The sequence below is a fragment of the Hyperolius riggenbachi genome, chromosome 1 (assembly GCF_040937935.1).
Source record: "Hyperolius riggenbachi isolate aHypRig1 chromosome 1, aHypRig1.pri, whole genome shotgun sequence".
NCBI classification, from domain to species: Eukaryota; Metazoa; Chordata; class Amphibia; order Anura; family Hyperoliidae; genus Hyperolius; species Hyperolius riggenbachi.
Genome location: NC_090646.1, coordinates 316629651 through 316647590, shown reverse-complemented (window position 1 = coordinate 316647590; position 17940 = coordinate 316629651). Strand labels below are relative to the sequence as shown.

Here is a 17940-nt window from a genome sequence, read left to right as displayed (position 1 = left end):
ATGAGAGTTGTGGAAAATGTCAGCTGACCCTCCTGGTCAGCTGACTCACTTCTGGCTGTTAGTTAAACTCAGCCTCTGTGCGCACGCGCGTCACTCTGAATCTTGGTGGACTATCAGTCCCAGCCACACCAGTACTGTCTTGCAATGTATCTTGTGAACCACTTGCAGGGGCCGCCTCCAATGCGGATTCCGCCGTTCCCAATGCGGATTCCGCCGTTCCCAATGCGGATTCCGCCGCTCTGCCTAAGCGGCATGCGGCGGTTTTTCCGCGTTGTGACGCCCTGCTGGACGCGGAAGCAGCCGCCTCACTTTGAGAGACGGCGGCTTTTCCGCGTTTCCTCACATATAGTAAGGCTTATGAAGCGTCCGCTAAGTATTAGTAGGGAGGGAGAAAGCAATAGTTATCTGTTCAGAAAAGAAAAGCTCAAGCATTTGTAGGAGATGATCATGCAAGGGGGATAGTTAGGTTAGTGAGAAAGATACATGAGAACGTAGGCATTTATCCCAAACTACAATTACTCTTTTGGAAGCAGGTCGTTGCTTATTCTTGTAAAAGGTGAAAAAATAAATTGACCTACTACTGTGGTCAGGTAAGACCTTGCAATGTTTCTAGTGGGTATTTAGTAGGCATTTGGTAGGCATAACATACATGCAGTTAAAAGCTTGCACAGTATAACACATTGCTTTATCAGATAATGCTTTAAAACTTATAACAGTAACCTGAAGATGTATAAATGTAGAAATTATCCTAGCTCGTGGGGTCAGATCAAGATTAGCATTGTGTATATGAGGTTTTGTGTCCTGGGTAGAGATGGACCCAATAGATTAGATGAGCAAACAGAGTGAGGTTCTAGTTAGTAGCATATATGGGTGAGCACTGTGTGCTATCTGCAAGCGTGCTTCCTGGGTTTAAGACTCTCAGTTTGAAAGTACGCTTAAGCTGCATCGTCCTCCTCTGAGCCCGGGGAGCTTGAAGCATTCCTGGTAGGTGATCTCTTGTTCCTTTGAGTATGCGGGGGAGATGTAGATGTGTCTTCTCTCTCTCACTGCAATCCGCCTTTTTTGTGTCCTGTATTTGGTATTCTTCATACTAATTTGGCAGAGCTATTTTAGGTAGTCCTAAAAGTTTGAGGAATCCTCACAGATCTTGAGGTGTACGCAGGATCGCAGTGCGGCCTTTGTGCAGGACCGTTAAGGCAAAGGGGAAGCGCCATCTGTAATGAAAGCCTTTCTCTTGCAGCAAGCTCGTCAGAGATTTTAGAGCTCTGCGATTTGTGAGGGTTATCAGGGATAGGTCTTGGTACAGGGATATAGCAGTATCGTTAAAGATAATTTCATCCTGTGATCTGGCTGCTTTCATTATTTCTTCTTTTAGGCTAGACAGCACACCACATCTCTCGGGGAGTCTCCGTCTGAACCACTCAGTTTGAGGGTTTTGTGAGCTCTAACGAATTCTATAGGGGTCTCTTTGGCTCGGTCTAGCAGCTCATTAAAGATTGCTGACAAGGCTGCAATGAGTGAATCAGAAGTGACAGATTCCGGTAAGCCCTTTACCCTTATGTGGATCCTCTCCCCCTGTTGTCTAGATCTTCCAGGTGTCTGCTTGATCTATCAGCCTACTGTTATGTATAGACACAGCATTATGAAGCCATTTTAGTTTTACATCCCTTTTTCTTCCCGCTTGCTCTATGTCAGTCAGTCTGGTATTTATGGCAGTTACCTCCTCTATTACTTCAGCTATGGCTGACGTGACGGATGATTTTATGTTGTCTGCTAGCACTCTCATGTCTGCTATGGTGGGGAGGTAAGCCTTAGGTCCACGCCCTGATGAAGCGTCATGTGACATGAAACTGGTCGGTGGGGGGAGCCTGACCCCGCACCACGCTGTACTAGCGTCCCCTGCCACGTACACTGACACAGCCAGCCGGCAACAGTAAGCGCTGATTAAAGGACATGTGAGGGTGATGGCAGCTGAGTGCAGCAACCTATAAACAGTGGGCATGTGTGAGGTGGCACTGGGGTGAAACACTGGGAAGTGCCAGGAGGAGATCGAGCTCCCATACAAGGAATACGATCGATATGTGACTGCCCTTAACAGTAACAGCCACAGATCACCTGATGAAAAGAGCGCTCTGGCATCCAGCTGGGAGAAGCTATAACCTGTGGACTAACGCAAGTATGATAATCTATGATTAATGCTGGAGGAAAGATGTCTGGGCAGCATTGTCTCTATGTGGCTTGCCAAGTCTACTAACTTGCCTTTCTGTGCTTAAGCCGGCTAACCTATTTGTGCTGCAGCTTTGTGCTTTATATCCTGAAAGGACTTATCCCCAACAGGGGGAGGCAGCTGCTGTGTGTTTGGTGGTGTGCTGTTGAATGACAGTTAGGTGGCCTGGGCTTGAGTGCATGGAGCATAATAGTCTGAGGACAGACTCCATGCACGCAAGCCTGGCATCTATTGAGGGGTAATGTGGGCAGGCTCTGGTGGTTTTAATGTAGAAACTTTCTGCGCAGAAAAAAGTTTTTAACTGACACCTGTGTATTGGTTCCTTAAAGGAGCCCTCTTGTGATTTGACTCATGTTTGTGCAATAAAGTAATCGTTGTTTGAACCAAGATGAAATGGAGCGTGAGGCCAATTAATAATTGTTTTGTTTCTTTCTACTGAGTACTGGCTGCTCCAAACCACTGGTTCATGAAGTTGAGATTGAGCATTTGCACTGCAGGGCCACAACCCCTTGGCAAACCTCAAATTATTTAAGCCTTAGGTGTTGTCTGTGGTGGACTCTTGCTTTTATCCGGGGATCCCTCCGAAGGAGCCGGAGAAGAAGCTGCAGTGTCGCTGCGTGTCGGCGCCATCTTGCCGGCCGCGTTGCTCTGTCTCTTGTTTTGCTGCGATCTGAATAAGGCCTGGGGCACACCAGAGGAGTTTTTCTGAGCGTTTTGAGTTTTTAAATCTGCTGCTAATGTTATCCTATGTGTCTGTGCACACTGGAGCAATGAGGTTTTGTAAAAAACCCCATAGCATTACATTGGGAAGAGCTTTTGAAACCTCTAAAAGCTCTTCCCAATGTAATGCTATGGGTTTTTTTTTTTACAAAACCTCATTTCTCCAGTGTGCACAGACACATAGGATAACATTAGCAGCAGATTTAAAAACTCAAAACGCTCAGAAAAACTCTTCTGGTGTGCCCCAGGCCTAACTCTGGAACCATTTTTCCTGCCGGGTTATAATTGTCCCTGTGGGATCTCTGAGTCGTCCTGATACGGGTCTGCATGCCCGGAGGAGGATTTGTAGCCAGATTCTCTTGTCCCGTGTGCTGCAGTTAGCTCTGGGTCTGGAGCTAAGCTCTTAGGCATCCATCATCATTGTGTGCCTAGCCACGCCCCTTTATCACTAATCACAATAAACTGATCTATATCTTGTTTTTTCCGCCACCAGGTAGGCTTTTTTTGGGTGGTACATTTTGCTAAGAGCTACTTTACTGTACATGCATTTTAACAGGAAGAATATGAAAACGGAAAAAATTCATTATTTCTCAGTTTTCGGCCATTATAGTTTTAAGATAAATAATACATGCCTCCATAATTAAAACCCACGTATTGTATTTGCCTAATAGTCCCAGGTATTACACCATACTGGACCTGCACAGTAGGCTCCTGGTGACCTCAGCGGGAGCTAGGACACGGCAAAGCAGCCACAGTGGTTTTCAGACTTTAAAGTCTGAAATTCCAGAAGTGAACCAGATGCCAGGGCATCGGTGAGTGGCTGCGTGGGCACAGGATGTCTGCAGGGGACCATTAGAAGCCCCGGGTAGGTTCAACTCATTTACACCCAAACCCCCCCCCCCCCCCCCCCCAGTACTCCTTTAAGTTCTGCAAAATGGCCCAAAAGGGAAAAAAATTACCTTCCCAACTCAAGATAGCAGTCACTAGCTAACCTGGGGGTCCCTGTCACTCACTACCTAACTTGGGGGGGGGGGCTACCATATTAAGGGGGCATTCTGTCTATTTATGTGAAATGCTGTCTATTTATGTGCCTCATGACTGCTGAATGTGTCTTGTTGGGAGCCTTATGATTTGTTGGGGGCCTCATGATTGCTGAATTTGTCTTGTTGGGGGCCTCATGATTGCTGAATTTGTCTTGTTGGGGGCCTCATGATTTGTTGGAGGCCTCATGATTGCTGAATTTGTCTTGTTGGGGGCCTCCTGATTTGTTGGGGGCCTCATGATTGCTGAATATGTCTTGTTGGGGGTCACATGATTGCTAACTGCGAGACTATGGGAAAAGCTGAATCCTTATCATATGAGAAAATAGCATTAAACCTACTTTTTTAGCGTTTTAAAACAGAAAATAAAACTGGGAGGTTCTAAAAAATTGAATACATTTTTCAGGAGTAGGATGGATGAAATTGTTTATCTTCACAGTTTATTTTCAACTTGGATTTTCCATAATGTTCATGTATGAGTTAAAACGTTTGTACAGTATTTAGTTTAAATTGCTGTTGCCACTTTGCGATAGATACCGGTAAGTGACTTTTGGGTTGCAGTTTGGGCACTCGGCCTCCAAAAGGTTCGCCACCACTGTCCTAATCTGATGTCCCACCATTGCTAGGTTCATGTAAATTTGTCTCCACCCGTTACCACACCTATATTCTGGTCCATGGCCCACCCATTTTTTGGTGCGGCGCGATAAGCACGCCACACAACGTGATCGTCATATTTTTGGCACGCTAGCTGCAGTGTGCTGAATTCTGCTGCCTACAGTATGTACAGTATACGCTGTTCTCTAGTGCTTGCACTGTGTGCTGATTTACCTCCAGTGTGTACAGTGTAAGGTGTTACTCTGTGCCTTTATTGATTGTAAACCAGCTGTATTGTATGCTGATCCCTGCTACTTTCAGTATGTACAGTATTAGCTGTAAAGCCTGGTACACACATACAATTTTGATTAGCCAATTTTAGCTCTGTTCATAAAATTCATTGTCTGTTGGCCCACTTACTGCACGGGGGTGGGAAATTGGGGGTCAGTGATTGACCAATCAAAATTGTATGTGCGTATACATCTTTGATCTATGCCTATACTGATTGTAAATGATCGAAATAAAGGACAGGGGGCTCCGTCCAATATTTCGATGGGCAGGCCCGTTATCCGTAGCTTACACCGCTGCTAAGTTCATGTACATTTGGCCCCGCCCATGGCCACGCCCACTCACCGCATGGCCACGCCCATTTACCTCCCCTCCTGGTGCCCACAGGTGCCACTGATCTCCAGGGACCCTAGAAACGCCCCTGCATATAGCCATCCTATCCAGATCCTGTTGCAATATGTCCCTATCTTCCTGAGACTTGATGATGTTGCACAGTTTTGTATCATCTGCAAAAATAGCAACATTGCTTTCTGCTGCATCTACGAGATCATTAATAAATAAATTGAAGAGCACTGGATCCAGTGCAGACCCCTGTGGGACCCCACTGCTAACAGTCACCCATTTTGAGTATGATCCATTGACCACAACTCTTTGTTTTCTGTCCATTAGCTAGTTCCCTATCCATGCACACAGACTCTTCCCCAGTCCTTGCATCCTCAACTTTTGCACCAGACTTTTGTGGGGAACAGTGTCGAAGGCCTTTGCAAAGTCCAAATATATCACATCTTAGCATTCCCCATATCCACATTAGCGTTCCCTACCTCATAAAAGCTGAGCATGTTAGTCAAACAGGGCCTGTCTTTAGTAAACCTATGCTGATGCTGAGAAATAAGATTATTTTCTACTATGAAGTCATGTATAGTATCTCTTATTAACCCCTCAAATAGTTTGCATACAACTGATGTTAAGCTTACAGGTCTATAATTTCTTGGATCTGATTGTTGCCCTTCTTAAATAATGGGAAAACGTGGGCTGTACGCCAATCCACTGGGACTCTGCTGTTGAAAGAGAGTCACAAAAGATAAGTTCAGTTATATATAAACCCCTTTATCTTAATTCCCTTAGGACCCGAGGATGCATGCCATCTGCGCCAGGTTCCTTGTCTATTTTTAAATTTAGTCTTGCCTTCACTTTTTCCTGCTTGTCTTGTCTTGTGCCTGTAATCAGATTGCTGCTGCAAAGAATCTGCCCTCCAGAGATTAAACTACTGAATTGTTTTCTTATAAATTGTTGATTTGCTAGCTAGGTTGTAAAATAACCATTTCTTCCCTCTAGCAATAGCTAGTACCCAATTTCCAGCGTGAAATCGATAATTGATTTTACCGATTGTACATACAATCGAGATTGCATCATATATGGACCCAGTAACCCTTCTTTAACGTCACACTGCTCATAGTCTTCAAGTCTTCAGAATTGACTATACCCCGAATGGTGACTGGAGCAGATCGGACGTGATTGGGCTGGCTGCCATATTATGATGGCGTTTGGGATTCCTTCGTCCCGTTACAATCTCGGAGGGTGGTGGCAGCAAGTACCTTGATTTTCAAGTAAATCTTTTACTCTGACCGACTTGCGCAAATTCAATCATTTCAAACAAATTACAAATAAGTCGGTCATTTTCCCTTCCGATCGCACAATCGAGATTGTTCATGTATGGTTACCATCAGCCAATCTTAACCGTTTACTGTGCACACAGTGGATTCACCCCCAGTCTCTAGTGTAATAGACCTGCATGGTAACTGTGGCCTAGTAATACGGGATTGGCGGGTGGTTGTCACATTACATTGTTGTTAAAGATTGGTCGCACAGCTGCCAACAGTCTGCTCACCATTATTTATTTCATCAGGTGCGACTATTACCCCGAATGGTACCGGTAGCAGATTAGACGGAATTGGCACGCTTTGTCATGTTCTCATCTATGATCCAGCAACCAGTCTTTTTAACGTCAGTTAGATGTGACCGCGGTGCTGAATTGTCATACATACAGTGCTGCCCATAATTATTCATACCCCCGGCAAATTTTGACTTAAAGTTAATTTTATTTAACCAGCAAGTTATTTTTTTGACGGGAAATTATATAGGTGTCTCCCAAAAGATAAGACAATGTACAAGAGGCATTATTGTGGGAAAAGAAAAAAAAACATTTCTCAGCTTTTATTTACATTTGATTTATTACACAGTCCAGAATTATTCAAAGCCTTCAAAAGCTGAGAAATGTTTTTTTTTTCCCCACAATAATGACTCTTGTACATTGTTTTATTATCTTTTGAAAGACAGCCATGTCATTTCCCATCAAAAAATGACTTGCTATTTGAATAAAAGTAACTATAAGTAAAAATTTGCCAGGGGTATGAATAATTATGGTCAGCACTGTATGCTATAACTTAGGCCATTCCCCTTAAACCTTTCAAGTTTCACTCCTTACTAGATAACCTAAACATGCGCTGTGCCTGTATGTATACCACAAACTTCACTCACCTCTTATCTCTCCCCCCCCCCCCCCCCATTCCTTTAGATTGTAAGCTCGCAAGGACAGGGCTCTCTCAACCTTTTGTGTCTTGGATTTTGTTGTTCACTTCATAACTTGCACTTACATATGTCATTGTAACCACCAGTTCTGTATTTTGTACCCATGTCCATTTGATGTTTATCACTGTCTGGATCATTATGTATCCCTTGTTGTTTTCCAACTTTGTACAGCGCCACGGAATATGTTGGCGCATTATAAATCAATAATAATAATAATAATATGTATGTCTTCTACGCAGTAGTGTGTTGAAGTGATATATTGCAACATGCACTTCTTTGTGCAAGCTTGGTGTCAGGATGTGTGTGTTATATTACCCAGAAATAAGTGAAGGAAACACAATACAAGGACAGAAATCATTGAGGCTGGTTTCACACTGCAAACTGGCGGTAGTGATGTGGTGCGCCGTGTCCGCTGCACCACATCGCACCACCAAAAACAGGTCTTCAGGGAACACCGCGTTAGTACATTGTGTTCCCTGTCTGGCCACCAGCCAAGCAGGAAGTGACGCGCGCTTGTGGTCACTTCCTGCTTCGGGTATGCGGAAGCATATTGTAATACGCTTCCGCACTGCATGCTGCAACGTCCCTACACCAACGTATAAAAGAAAAACTGCGTCGCCATAGAGTAGCATGACTTCCGAACCGCAGATCGACGTGGGTCCCACACTGTAACATTAGATTTTGCACTTCTGGGACAGCGTACCGCAACGTGGGAAGTATGAAACTGGGGATTCATTCGGCTCCGGTAGAAGTGCGGCAATGTGCAGCACCGCACCAGTGTAAAAAGGCTCTAAAGAAACACAATTTAATGAATTGTTAGTCATTTGGGGTGCATGTATATGTGATATTGGGTACATGGAAAACACTGTTAATTATGTGACTTTATATGGATGTACAGTACATGTTACATTTTGTGACTATTGATGTGTAGTGTATTGTGGGTTGATGGCCGAGTGCAGGGAGCAACATTCGTGACTGATGTTTCATGTGTAAGAGTCATGTTATATCTGTCTCTTTTAAAGAATGTAACTTGATCCTGTGCGGTGGGTGGAACTTCTCATGGGAGTGTGTGTATCTTTGAGCCCATCAGTGTGTGTGGGTGAATGAATGCATTGGCCAAACACACTCTTTTGGGAGTATGTGTAGGAGTAAGTGTCTCTAAGCCTATGAATGTGTGTGTGGTGAGGGTGCAGAGTTTAATGCTGGGTCTACACGTGCCGATTTGTCTTATCAATCGAGCCGCTAATGCGGCTCGATTGATAAGATCCGACAGGTCCGATCTCGCCGCGCCCGATTCCCCGCTTGTTCCCCGCGAACGGACAATAGCGAGGAATCGAGAGGAAGATAAGCGGGGACGAGTGGGTATCGAATCCGACGCACGTGCGGACGAGCGGGGACGTGGCGGGTACGCGCGGGGATGCGGAAGAGTCGATCCGGCGGCTAATCGAGCCGCCGGAACGCTCCGTCTAGATGGGGCTTAATGATTGCTGCACACACCGGAATCACTGTATTTCTCCTTATTTTAGAAGACTACAAGATTGTGTGATTTCATTGTAATTTTATTAATGTTAGAGTACCAATTGGTTATCTAGAGTAGGAATAGTTATGCATTTTTTTTTCTTGCAGATGTCATATACTAATCCTGTTTCTGCATCTATTATGAAGATATATACTTTTAATAAAGACCAAGAAATGGTGAAGCTAGGAGTAGAAACTGTAACAAAGTAAGTAGCATTTGCGTTTTTTTGTTTTTTTTTCATTGTAAAAATACAATTTGTATGCTAAACAGGCAGGAGTTAATAAATTGATAATTATATGCAGCTAAACCTGTGATGCCAATCTACATTAAAGTGACTCAGTGTCTAAATCCTGTGATGTAAAGGACAACTTTGAAGCATGTATGTTTGGCAGATTAGGATTGTACCATGTCTGGCTTCACTGTAATTTTACATAAATGATATACCTTCCTACCTTACTAACTTACTGCTGCTGTTAGACAACTGTCACAATCTTTACGGTGCCCATTAACGGTACAATTTTTTCACCACATGCAATCTTGGATGCGATTTGAATGATCGAATTGTTGAGAAAATTAGAAGTTTATGAAGGTAATCGTAATGAGAAATGATTCTTTGTTCGATTGCTTAATAGGATAAAATCGATCGAAAGTTGGATTTTATGATCACATTTGAAGAGAGAATCGTTCAGTAAATGTGAACAATCAATAATTACCTTCAGATTAGTTTTGATCCTTCAAATTGCATTGAAAGATTGCAATTAGTGAAAAAAATTGTATCGTTAATGGGCACCGTAAGTCTTACATTGTTTCCTTCATTTTTTATACGGTAATATAACATGCACATCCTTGTAATAAGTATTTGTTGGTTGCTATGGGCAACAACACCACACCTTTGTTCGGCACCATATCACAGATACCCTTAATCAACTAACCCAAAACAACAATATTGTGATCTGTCAGGCGGACAAGGGGGGAAAGGATAGTGGTTGTAGACGATGAAAATTATCTCAAAGAGGGGCTTCGACCGTTGGGAGACCATTAAACTTATCAGAAATTAAATAAAGACCCTTTAGCAGAATATCTAACAGATCTCAAAATCTTAGTCAAACAAGCTTTAGAGACTGGAACGATTTGCAAGGATGAATCCTATTTTCTTATCAATGAGCACCCACTAATCCCTTACGTCTACCACATACCCAAGATCCACAAAGATGAAAATGACCCTCCGGGACGACCGATAGTGGCTGGTATGGATGGGATCCTAGCCCCTCTATCAGAGTATGTGAACCACTTCCTGCAACCGATAGCGGTGAACACAAAAGCGTACACAAGAGACTCAAGTTACGTATTAGATATTCTCCGGAATGTCCGATGGCGTAAAGACTGCAGATGGGCTTCATTGGATGTCAGCTCACTCTACACGTGCATTCCACATGGGAAAGGCCTAGATGCTGTGAGCTATTTCCTGACCTCTGATGGTTCCATACATCATACTCAGGCCCAATTCATCTTGGATCTGTTAGTTATCCCATGTTCATAATTATGTCACATTTGCTGGTGACTTTTATCTACAGACCTATGGGACAGCTATGGGGGTGGGGTTTGCCCCGAGTTTTGCCAATTTATATATGGCCTATTGGGAGGATCATTGATTCTGGTCTAACTCACCCTTCGGGGCAAACGTTGCCCTATATCTCAGATACATGGATGATATTCTTATCATATGGGAAGGACCGGAGGACACATTTGAAAAGTTTGTTGAATACTATAATAGCAATGCTTTTGGTTTACAGTTCACTTCAGTCTCTGACGAAAACATAGTGTTCCTAGAGCTGGAATTAGGCCATGATGATCATGGCCACATAACGTCGCAAACGCACTTCAAGCCCACTGCTGGGAACTCTTTCTTACATAAAGAAAGTTGCCACCACCCGAGGTGGATTAGTAACGTCCCAAGGAGTCAGTTCTGCCATCTCCACAGAAACTGCACCATGGAGGAATTGGCCCCTTCTCTTACGTTACCCTGTTCTTAGCCGTCATTTACCCACGAGACCCAATACCATCTTCCGGAGGGCAAAATCCCTCAAAAACAAGATTGCAAAGAGTAACATTGGCTTAAAAGCCCAAAACTCCTGTCCAAATGCGTTTGGTCTAATCCGAAATTTTCATTGTGGGAAAACGAGGTGCAAATGCTGCCCTCTCATACGACATCGCCATAAGCACATACAGATGGAACAGCATACTATCCAGGTGAAGCAGTTCATAAACGGTGGCACTCCCTATGTAGTCTACTTATTATCCTGTGATTGCCCAAAATACTAAATCGGTCGTACCACACGCCCGTTACGGGAACGCTTTGGAGAGCATAGACGAGGGCTTGAGGACAGATTACAGAACCATAGCGTCCCCGTCACTTCCTTGAAAACCATGACCAGTCTACTGAACACCTGACAGTCATGGGTCTGGAGGCCATAACATCAGATCTACCCATGGGCCTGAGATATAGGAAATTGTGCGAAAAAGAGGCCTATTGGATCTTAAAATTGAATACTTTGTGCCCAGTTGGGTTAAATGAGGAGGTCGAGACAGCCAACTTTATATGAGCATCTTAGAGCTTCCCACGAAGCTCCCTATGACATCTCATGAACCTCTCCTTGAACTTCTCTTACAGTCGGTTCAATCACATACGCTTCGGATTCACATTCCACATTCCACATTCAGTTTCCCTCCCGCAGATTTCTGGCAGCACTACAGGACAATTACTTAACTCAAATGGTAACAGAACCAACTAGGCTGAATGCGTTACTGGATCTGATCATTTCTAATAGACCAGATAATGTATCAAATGTGCAGGTTCAAGAACATTTGGGAAATATTGATCACAACATGATAACGTTTGATCTGGTGACTGATACGCCACGGGGCAGCAGGACCACTAAAACTATGAATTTTAGAAAAGCGAAGTTCAATCAACTTAGGCAGGCACTAAGTTTGGAGAACTGGGATAATGTACTACAGGGGAAGGACACTGAAGGGAAATGGCAAGCTTTTAAACTTATTCTCAATCAATATTGTAGTATGTATATCCCATATGGAAACAAAATGTTTAGGAATAAAAAAAAAAGGCCTCTATGGATGAATAGAAAGGTTAGAGATAAAATGAAAAGGAAAAAGAATGCCTATAAGGTTCTAAAACAGGAGGGGGCCGAGGCTGCACTAAGCAATTATAAGCAGTGCAATAAAAATTGTAAAAAAGAAATTAGGCTGGCAAAGATCGAAGCTGAAAATCAAATCACTGGGGATATCAAATCTAACCCAAAAAAGTTTTACAAGTACATCAACTCTAAAAAAAGAAAGGTTGACTGTATAGGACTCCTAAAGGATGAGGGTGAGAACTCAACGGTGGATGACCAAGGTAAGGCAGAGTTATTAAATGCTTTCTTTGCTTCTGTCTTCACAAAGGAAACAGCACTGTTGCAAATTACAGATGCAGAAGAGTCTCAATCTTCCAACTGTAATATTAAATACTTAACGCAGGAAGAAGTGAAGGCAAGACTAAAAAAATTAAAAATAGACAAGGCACCTGGCCCGGATGGCATGCATCCTCGGGTCCTAAGGGAATTAAGTTCAGTTATAGATAAACCCCTTTATCTTATCTTTTGTGACTCTCTTGCAACTGGCAGAGTCCCAGTGGATTGGCGTACAGCCCACGTTTTCCTATTATTTAAGAAGGGCAAAAAATCAGATCCAGGAAATTATAGACCTGTAAGCTTAACATCAGTTGTGTGCAAACTATTTGAGGGGTTACTATACATGACTTCATAGTAAAGAATAATCTTATTTCTCAGCATCAACATGGGTTTACTATAGACAGGTCCTGTTTGACTAACATGCTCAGCTTTTATGAGGTAGTGAATGCTAATGTGGATATTGGGAATGCTGTAGATGTGATATACTTGGACTTTGCAAAGGCCTTCAACACTGTTCCACACAAAAGTCTGGTACAAAAGTTGAGGATGCAAGGACTGGGGAAGAGTCTGTGTGCATGGATAGGAAACTGGCTAATGGACAGAAAACAAAGAGTTGTGGTCAATGGATCATACTCAAAATGGTAGACTGTTAGCAGTGGAGTCCCACAGGGGTCTGTACTGGGTCCAGTGCTCTTCAATGTATTTATTAATGACCTAGTAGATGCAGCAGTGAGCAATGTTGCTATTTTTGCAGATGATACAAAATTGGGCAGAATCATCAAATCTCAGGAAGATAGTGTCATATTGCAACAGGATCTGGATAGGATGGCTATATGGGCACATACATGGCAGATGAAATTCAATGTTGAAAAATGTAAAGTCATGCATTTTGGTCATACCAATGGTCTAGCACCATACAAAATAAATGTGATACAGTTGGGGACATCAAAACTTGGAGAAGGACTTAGGAGTACACATTGACAACAAGTTAAATAATCGTACTCAATGCCAAGCCTCTGCAGCTAAAACTAATAGAATTTTGGGATGCATTAAAAGGGAAATAAAAACTCGAGATGCTAGCATAATATTGCCCCTGTTTAACTCTCTAGTAAGACCACATCTGGAATATGGAATTCAGTTCTGGGCACCACATTACGAAAAAGATATTGCAGTTTTAGAGCAGGTGCAGAGACGAGCAACAAAATTGATATGTGGGATGGAAGGTCTCACTTACCAAGAAAGGTTAGATAAACTGGGTTTATTTAGTCTAGAGAAAAGACGCCTTAGAGGGGATCTAATTAACATGTATAAATACATCAGAGGGCAATATATTAGCTTGGCGGATGAGCTTTTTGTCCCTAGGCCTTCTCAAAGGACTAGAGGACATGATCTGCGCATGGAGGAAAAACGTTTTAGCCATTTATTTAGGAATGGGTTCTTTACAGTAAGAGTGATTAAGATGTGGAATGCATTGCCACAGAAGTCGTTATGGCAAACTCTATACCTGCAATTAAAGGGGGCTTAGATGCTTTCCTTGCATTAAAAGACATCCATGGCTACAATTACTAGGTATTGCCCAATGATGTTGATCCAGGGATGTTATCTGATTGCCATCTGGAGTCGGGAAGGAATTTTTTTCCCTTTTGGGGCTAATTGAACCATGCCTTTGTAAGGGTTTTTTTCGCCTTCCTCTGGATTAACAGGGATCTGTGAGGGAGTAGGCTGGTGTTGTACTTTGTTCTCTGGTTGAACTCGATAGACGTATGTCTTTTTCAACCAAAATAACTATGTAACTGTGTATTTACAAATGTGCCCTCATTGCGTGGCACAGATTGCAGTGGCCAACGCACCCCAGCAAATCTCCTTTGGCTGCATACATCAGCCACCCCACACAGCGCACATCCACAGCGCTGTTAGAAGCGTCTCCTAAGAGACTAAGTACAATAAGGCTCTTCCAGTCCGGCCCCGGCTCCGCCCCTTCCCCTCCGAGTTCATACGGAGGGGTACCATGACAACAGGGAAGCCGAGGTTTCTGCTCCCAAATACGAGCACCGCAGGCCACGCCCCCCGCCGTCACGGCAGGTCACTTCCTCCATTCCAACCATTGGAGGATGGTTACCATAGTAACACTCAGCTCTATTACATAGACGCGCTGTCTGCGTGTCTCTCCTGATGTATTCAGGCACTCCTGTGCCGTTTTATGTGCTATACTGTTCTCTTTTTTTTACAAGTTTTTAAACCTGATACAACCAGGCAGCCCACACCAGGGCTTCTATGCTCTGGTGTATTTGATATGAGCCATCCTTAGGAGGTCCAAACATATGGCTCTGTGTTTGTGGGCTCAACCCCGCCCCCTACTCCCTCACCCTCGTTAACCCCAATTTACCCTGGGAAGCTATTCCCTTCACTCCTGCTATTTAAAGGAGTTTAGTGTGCATGCAGGTACGTTAACTGACAAAGGCGTGGACACACCGAAACGCGTCTTGACGTTACCTGCACACAATCACTTCCAAGAGACACCTGATGTGCACCCACCATCTGGACCTTTGCTGCCGCTGGCCACTGCAGCCCCAGGTTCTTCTTCCATGAGGGGACATTTCTCTTCTGGGCTATATGCCAAACCAAATGCCTGCTGATTGCATGTATCTAGTAAGTGCATTTTTTATTGCACAGTTTTTACTTTAATTAAAAGGTATTACACTACGGAGCGCTCCTCCTGTTTTGTTGCTTTTTACTATATCACAGAACCTGTGATAAGTTGACACTCGTCACAGCAGCAGTAAAGGAGATAGAACTGCCTGTTGATCCACTACACCTCCACCAGTTTCACCCTGTGAGATCCACACTCACCAACAGTAGAGGGCCTGGATTACATAGGCCTCAGACGCTTTTGGGGCATTAATGGGCTTCCCTCGCCCGCGATCCTCCTTGGTCTCCTTTACAGCAACCACTCTTTAATAGTACCACTGGGTCAATGCTTCATACAGTTTTCCTCAATAAATAATAATAAAAGCTCATTGCACAGCTTGTTAAAAACAAAGTGACTTTATTAAGCTGTTGCACTCATGTTTTTGGAGTAGGTAGAAAGCATTTGGAGTACAAGAACGGGCTCCCCTTCGTGCGACCTCCCGGGCTGGCCGCCGCTTAGTTGTTGTTAGGGTCCCGAGCCGGCTCCTCCGCTACCCCTCACTCCTCACGCGTGCCTTCACTTCCGCATGTGGCTCCTCCCGATCGATTTCGTCACCACGTGACTGATTCAGGGGATGGAGCCACCATGCGGATTACGACTACAAATACTATCCGAGCGCTCCTCCCAGTGCGTGGCTAGCCCGACGTCATGCGCTCCAAAACTCATTTCCGCATGACATTTCACGCCAGTGCGCAGCCGCCCGACATCATGCGCTACAGACCTCGCTTCCGCATGACAATCCACACCAGCGCGCAGCTGCCCGACGTCATGCGCCCCAAGCCTCGCATCCGCATGACACTCCATATCCCGGGAGCTCGCACTCACATGTTGCCCTTGTTGGAGAAATTCAACAGAACTGCAGCTTAGTCTAAATAAGAACTGACTGCAATTTATATTCTGGACACTAGATGTCGCTGCTAATGATGCCTCTACAGTGATGTCTATGGTTATCTCTCTATGTTTCTTTTAGGTGTGTCCAGTGCTTCCTGTGTGTGTACACTGAGTGTGTTTTAGCCTGTCACCATGTTAGGTGATCTTGCTGTATGTTGCTGAATCCAAGTTTAAGTAAAACCAAGTTCCTGTTACTTCTTCTTGTCTGGGCTGCAGTGCTTCATTAGATGCAGTAATCAAGCGCAACTCTAACAGCCCTTACATAAATACAATTAGTACCATGTAAACATATAAAAAAATAATAAAAACATACAAAGCCTATTAAAAATACGCAGCTATAAATGAGCATATTCAATAAACCTATTCTTGGGGGAATACTATGAAAATATATGTTGGCTACTTTTATGCACAGTGCAAGAAACACATGTGCAACTATGTGTTAACTACATTTATGCATAGTACAACCGAATGAAAAAGATTAAAATATATCCTCCCTCCTCCATCATACACATAAAATCCCTACTCAGCACTTAGTCCTTTCTATATTATACACCTCTTCATGTATCCATTACAAGTTCTCCCATGGTAGCACTGCCACCCTAACCTATCAACATATTAACTCTCATCAATGAAACAATTAAGGTCCACCTCCACATTAAGTCCCTTAGGGTGCAGTGTTTCCATGTTAAAAATCCACTGGGTTTCCTTTCTTGATATCAATCTAATTTTATTACCCCCATCCATGGTATGTTCACCTTTTCAATAGCACAAAACCGTAATAATCCCGGATTACAATCATGTTTCTGTCTAAAATGATCTGACACACTATGCCCCCTCACCACCTTTCTAATATTTCTCACATGTTCTCCCATTCTCTCTGATAACGTTCTTTTCGTCCTGCCTATATACTGTACACCACAGTCACACCACAGCAGGTATACAACCCCCCTGCTGTGACAGGTGATGCACTGTCTGATTTTGAAAGATCTACCATTATGGTGGGAGACAATAGTGTCCGTCCTAGTCCCCCACGCCTCCCTGCATTGAAAGCATCCTCCACATGGAAAAAAGCCTTTGTTCTGCCAAGGTGCAAGTCCAGGCATCTGGGGAGGATTCACACAGCTTGGTGCAATTATAGACTTTAAATTATGCGCTTTCCTATAGATCATCTTTGGTTTTTGTGGTAATATACCCCTCAGTACTTCATCCTCTAATAATATATTCCAATGTCTGGCCATAATTTTTTCTAATGTTCTATGCTGGCCGTTAAATTTTGTTACAAATGCAGTTTGATATCCATTGCTCTCTTCTCTCTTTTCTTTTACCTTCAATAAACTTTCCCTATCCCTTCTTCCTACTTTCATCATGATTCTTTGCAAACTGATCTCATCATACCCTTTGTCACAGAATCTCTTTATCAGGGTCTGTGATTGCTTAGCATAATTGTGAGGATCCGCGCGGCTGCCTGCGCAGGCAGGCAGCCTTTTGACCACTGTTCAGGTCTGCATTCTGCAAGTCTCTGGAAGGGTCTGTGATTGCTCTGCATAATCTTGTAAATGACTACAATAAATTCCATCAGTGATTCCACATCCCCCTGCCACAACCAGAAGAGGTCATCAATGTACCTCGACCGATTTTGTTTATTTTGGAATTATTGGAATTTGCACTTAAACACAATTATTTTTGGCACCAAGGCAAATATTTTCTACAAATTAAAGGTTGTGCTATGGGAGCGGGGTTCGCTCCAGGTTTAGCAAACATATTTATGTCACGGTGGGAAGAAGGCATTTTGGAATGGCATCATGCATCTCCCCTGTCACACTGGTCGAGGTACATTGATGACCTCTTCTGGTTGTGGCAGGGGGATGTGGAATCACTGATGGAATTTATTGAAGTATTGAACCAAAACACTT

At 43.5% G+C, this 17940-nt stretch overlaps 1 protein-coding gene across 2 annotated transcripts in view; it reads left to right on the top strand.

Moving 5' to 3' along the window:
- The window catches only part of UBXN6 (UBX domain protein 6), a 510086-nt gene that overhangs the window by 106490 nt on the left and 385656 nt on the right, over positions 1 to 17940 (top strand). For both annotated transcript variants that reach the window (XM_068233834.1, XM_068233835.1), the window contains exon 4: positions 9085 to 9182. In XM_068233834.1, the coding sequence (XP_068089935.1) occupies positions 9085 to 9182 (98 nt within the window). The remainder of the gene's footprint in view (positions 1 to 9084; positions 9183 to 17940) is intronic.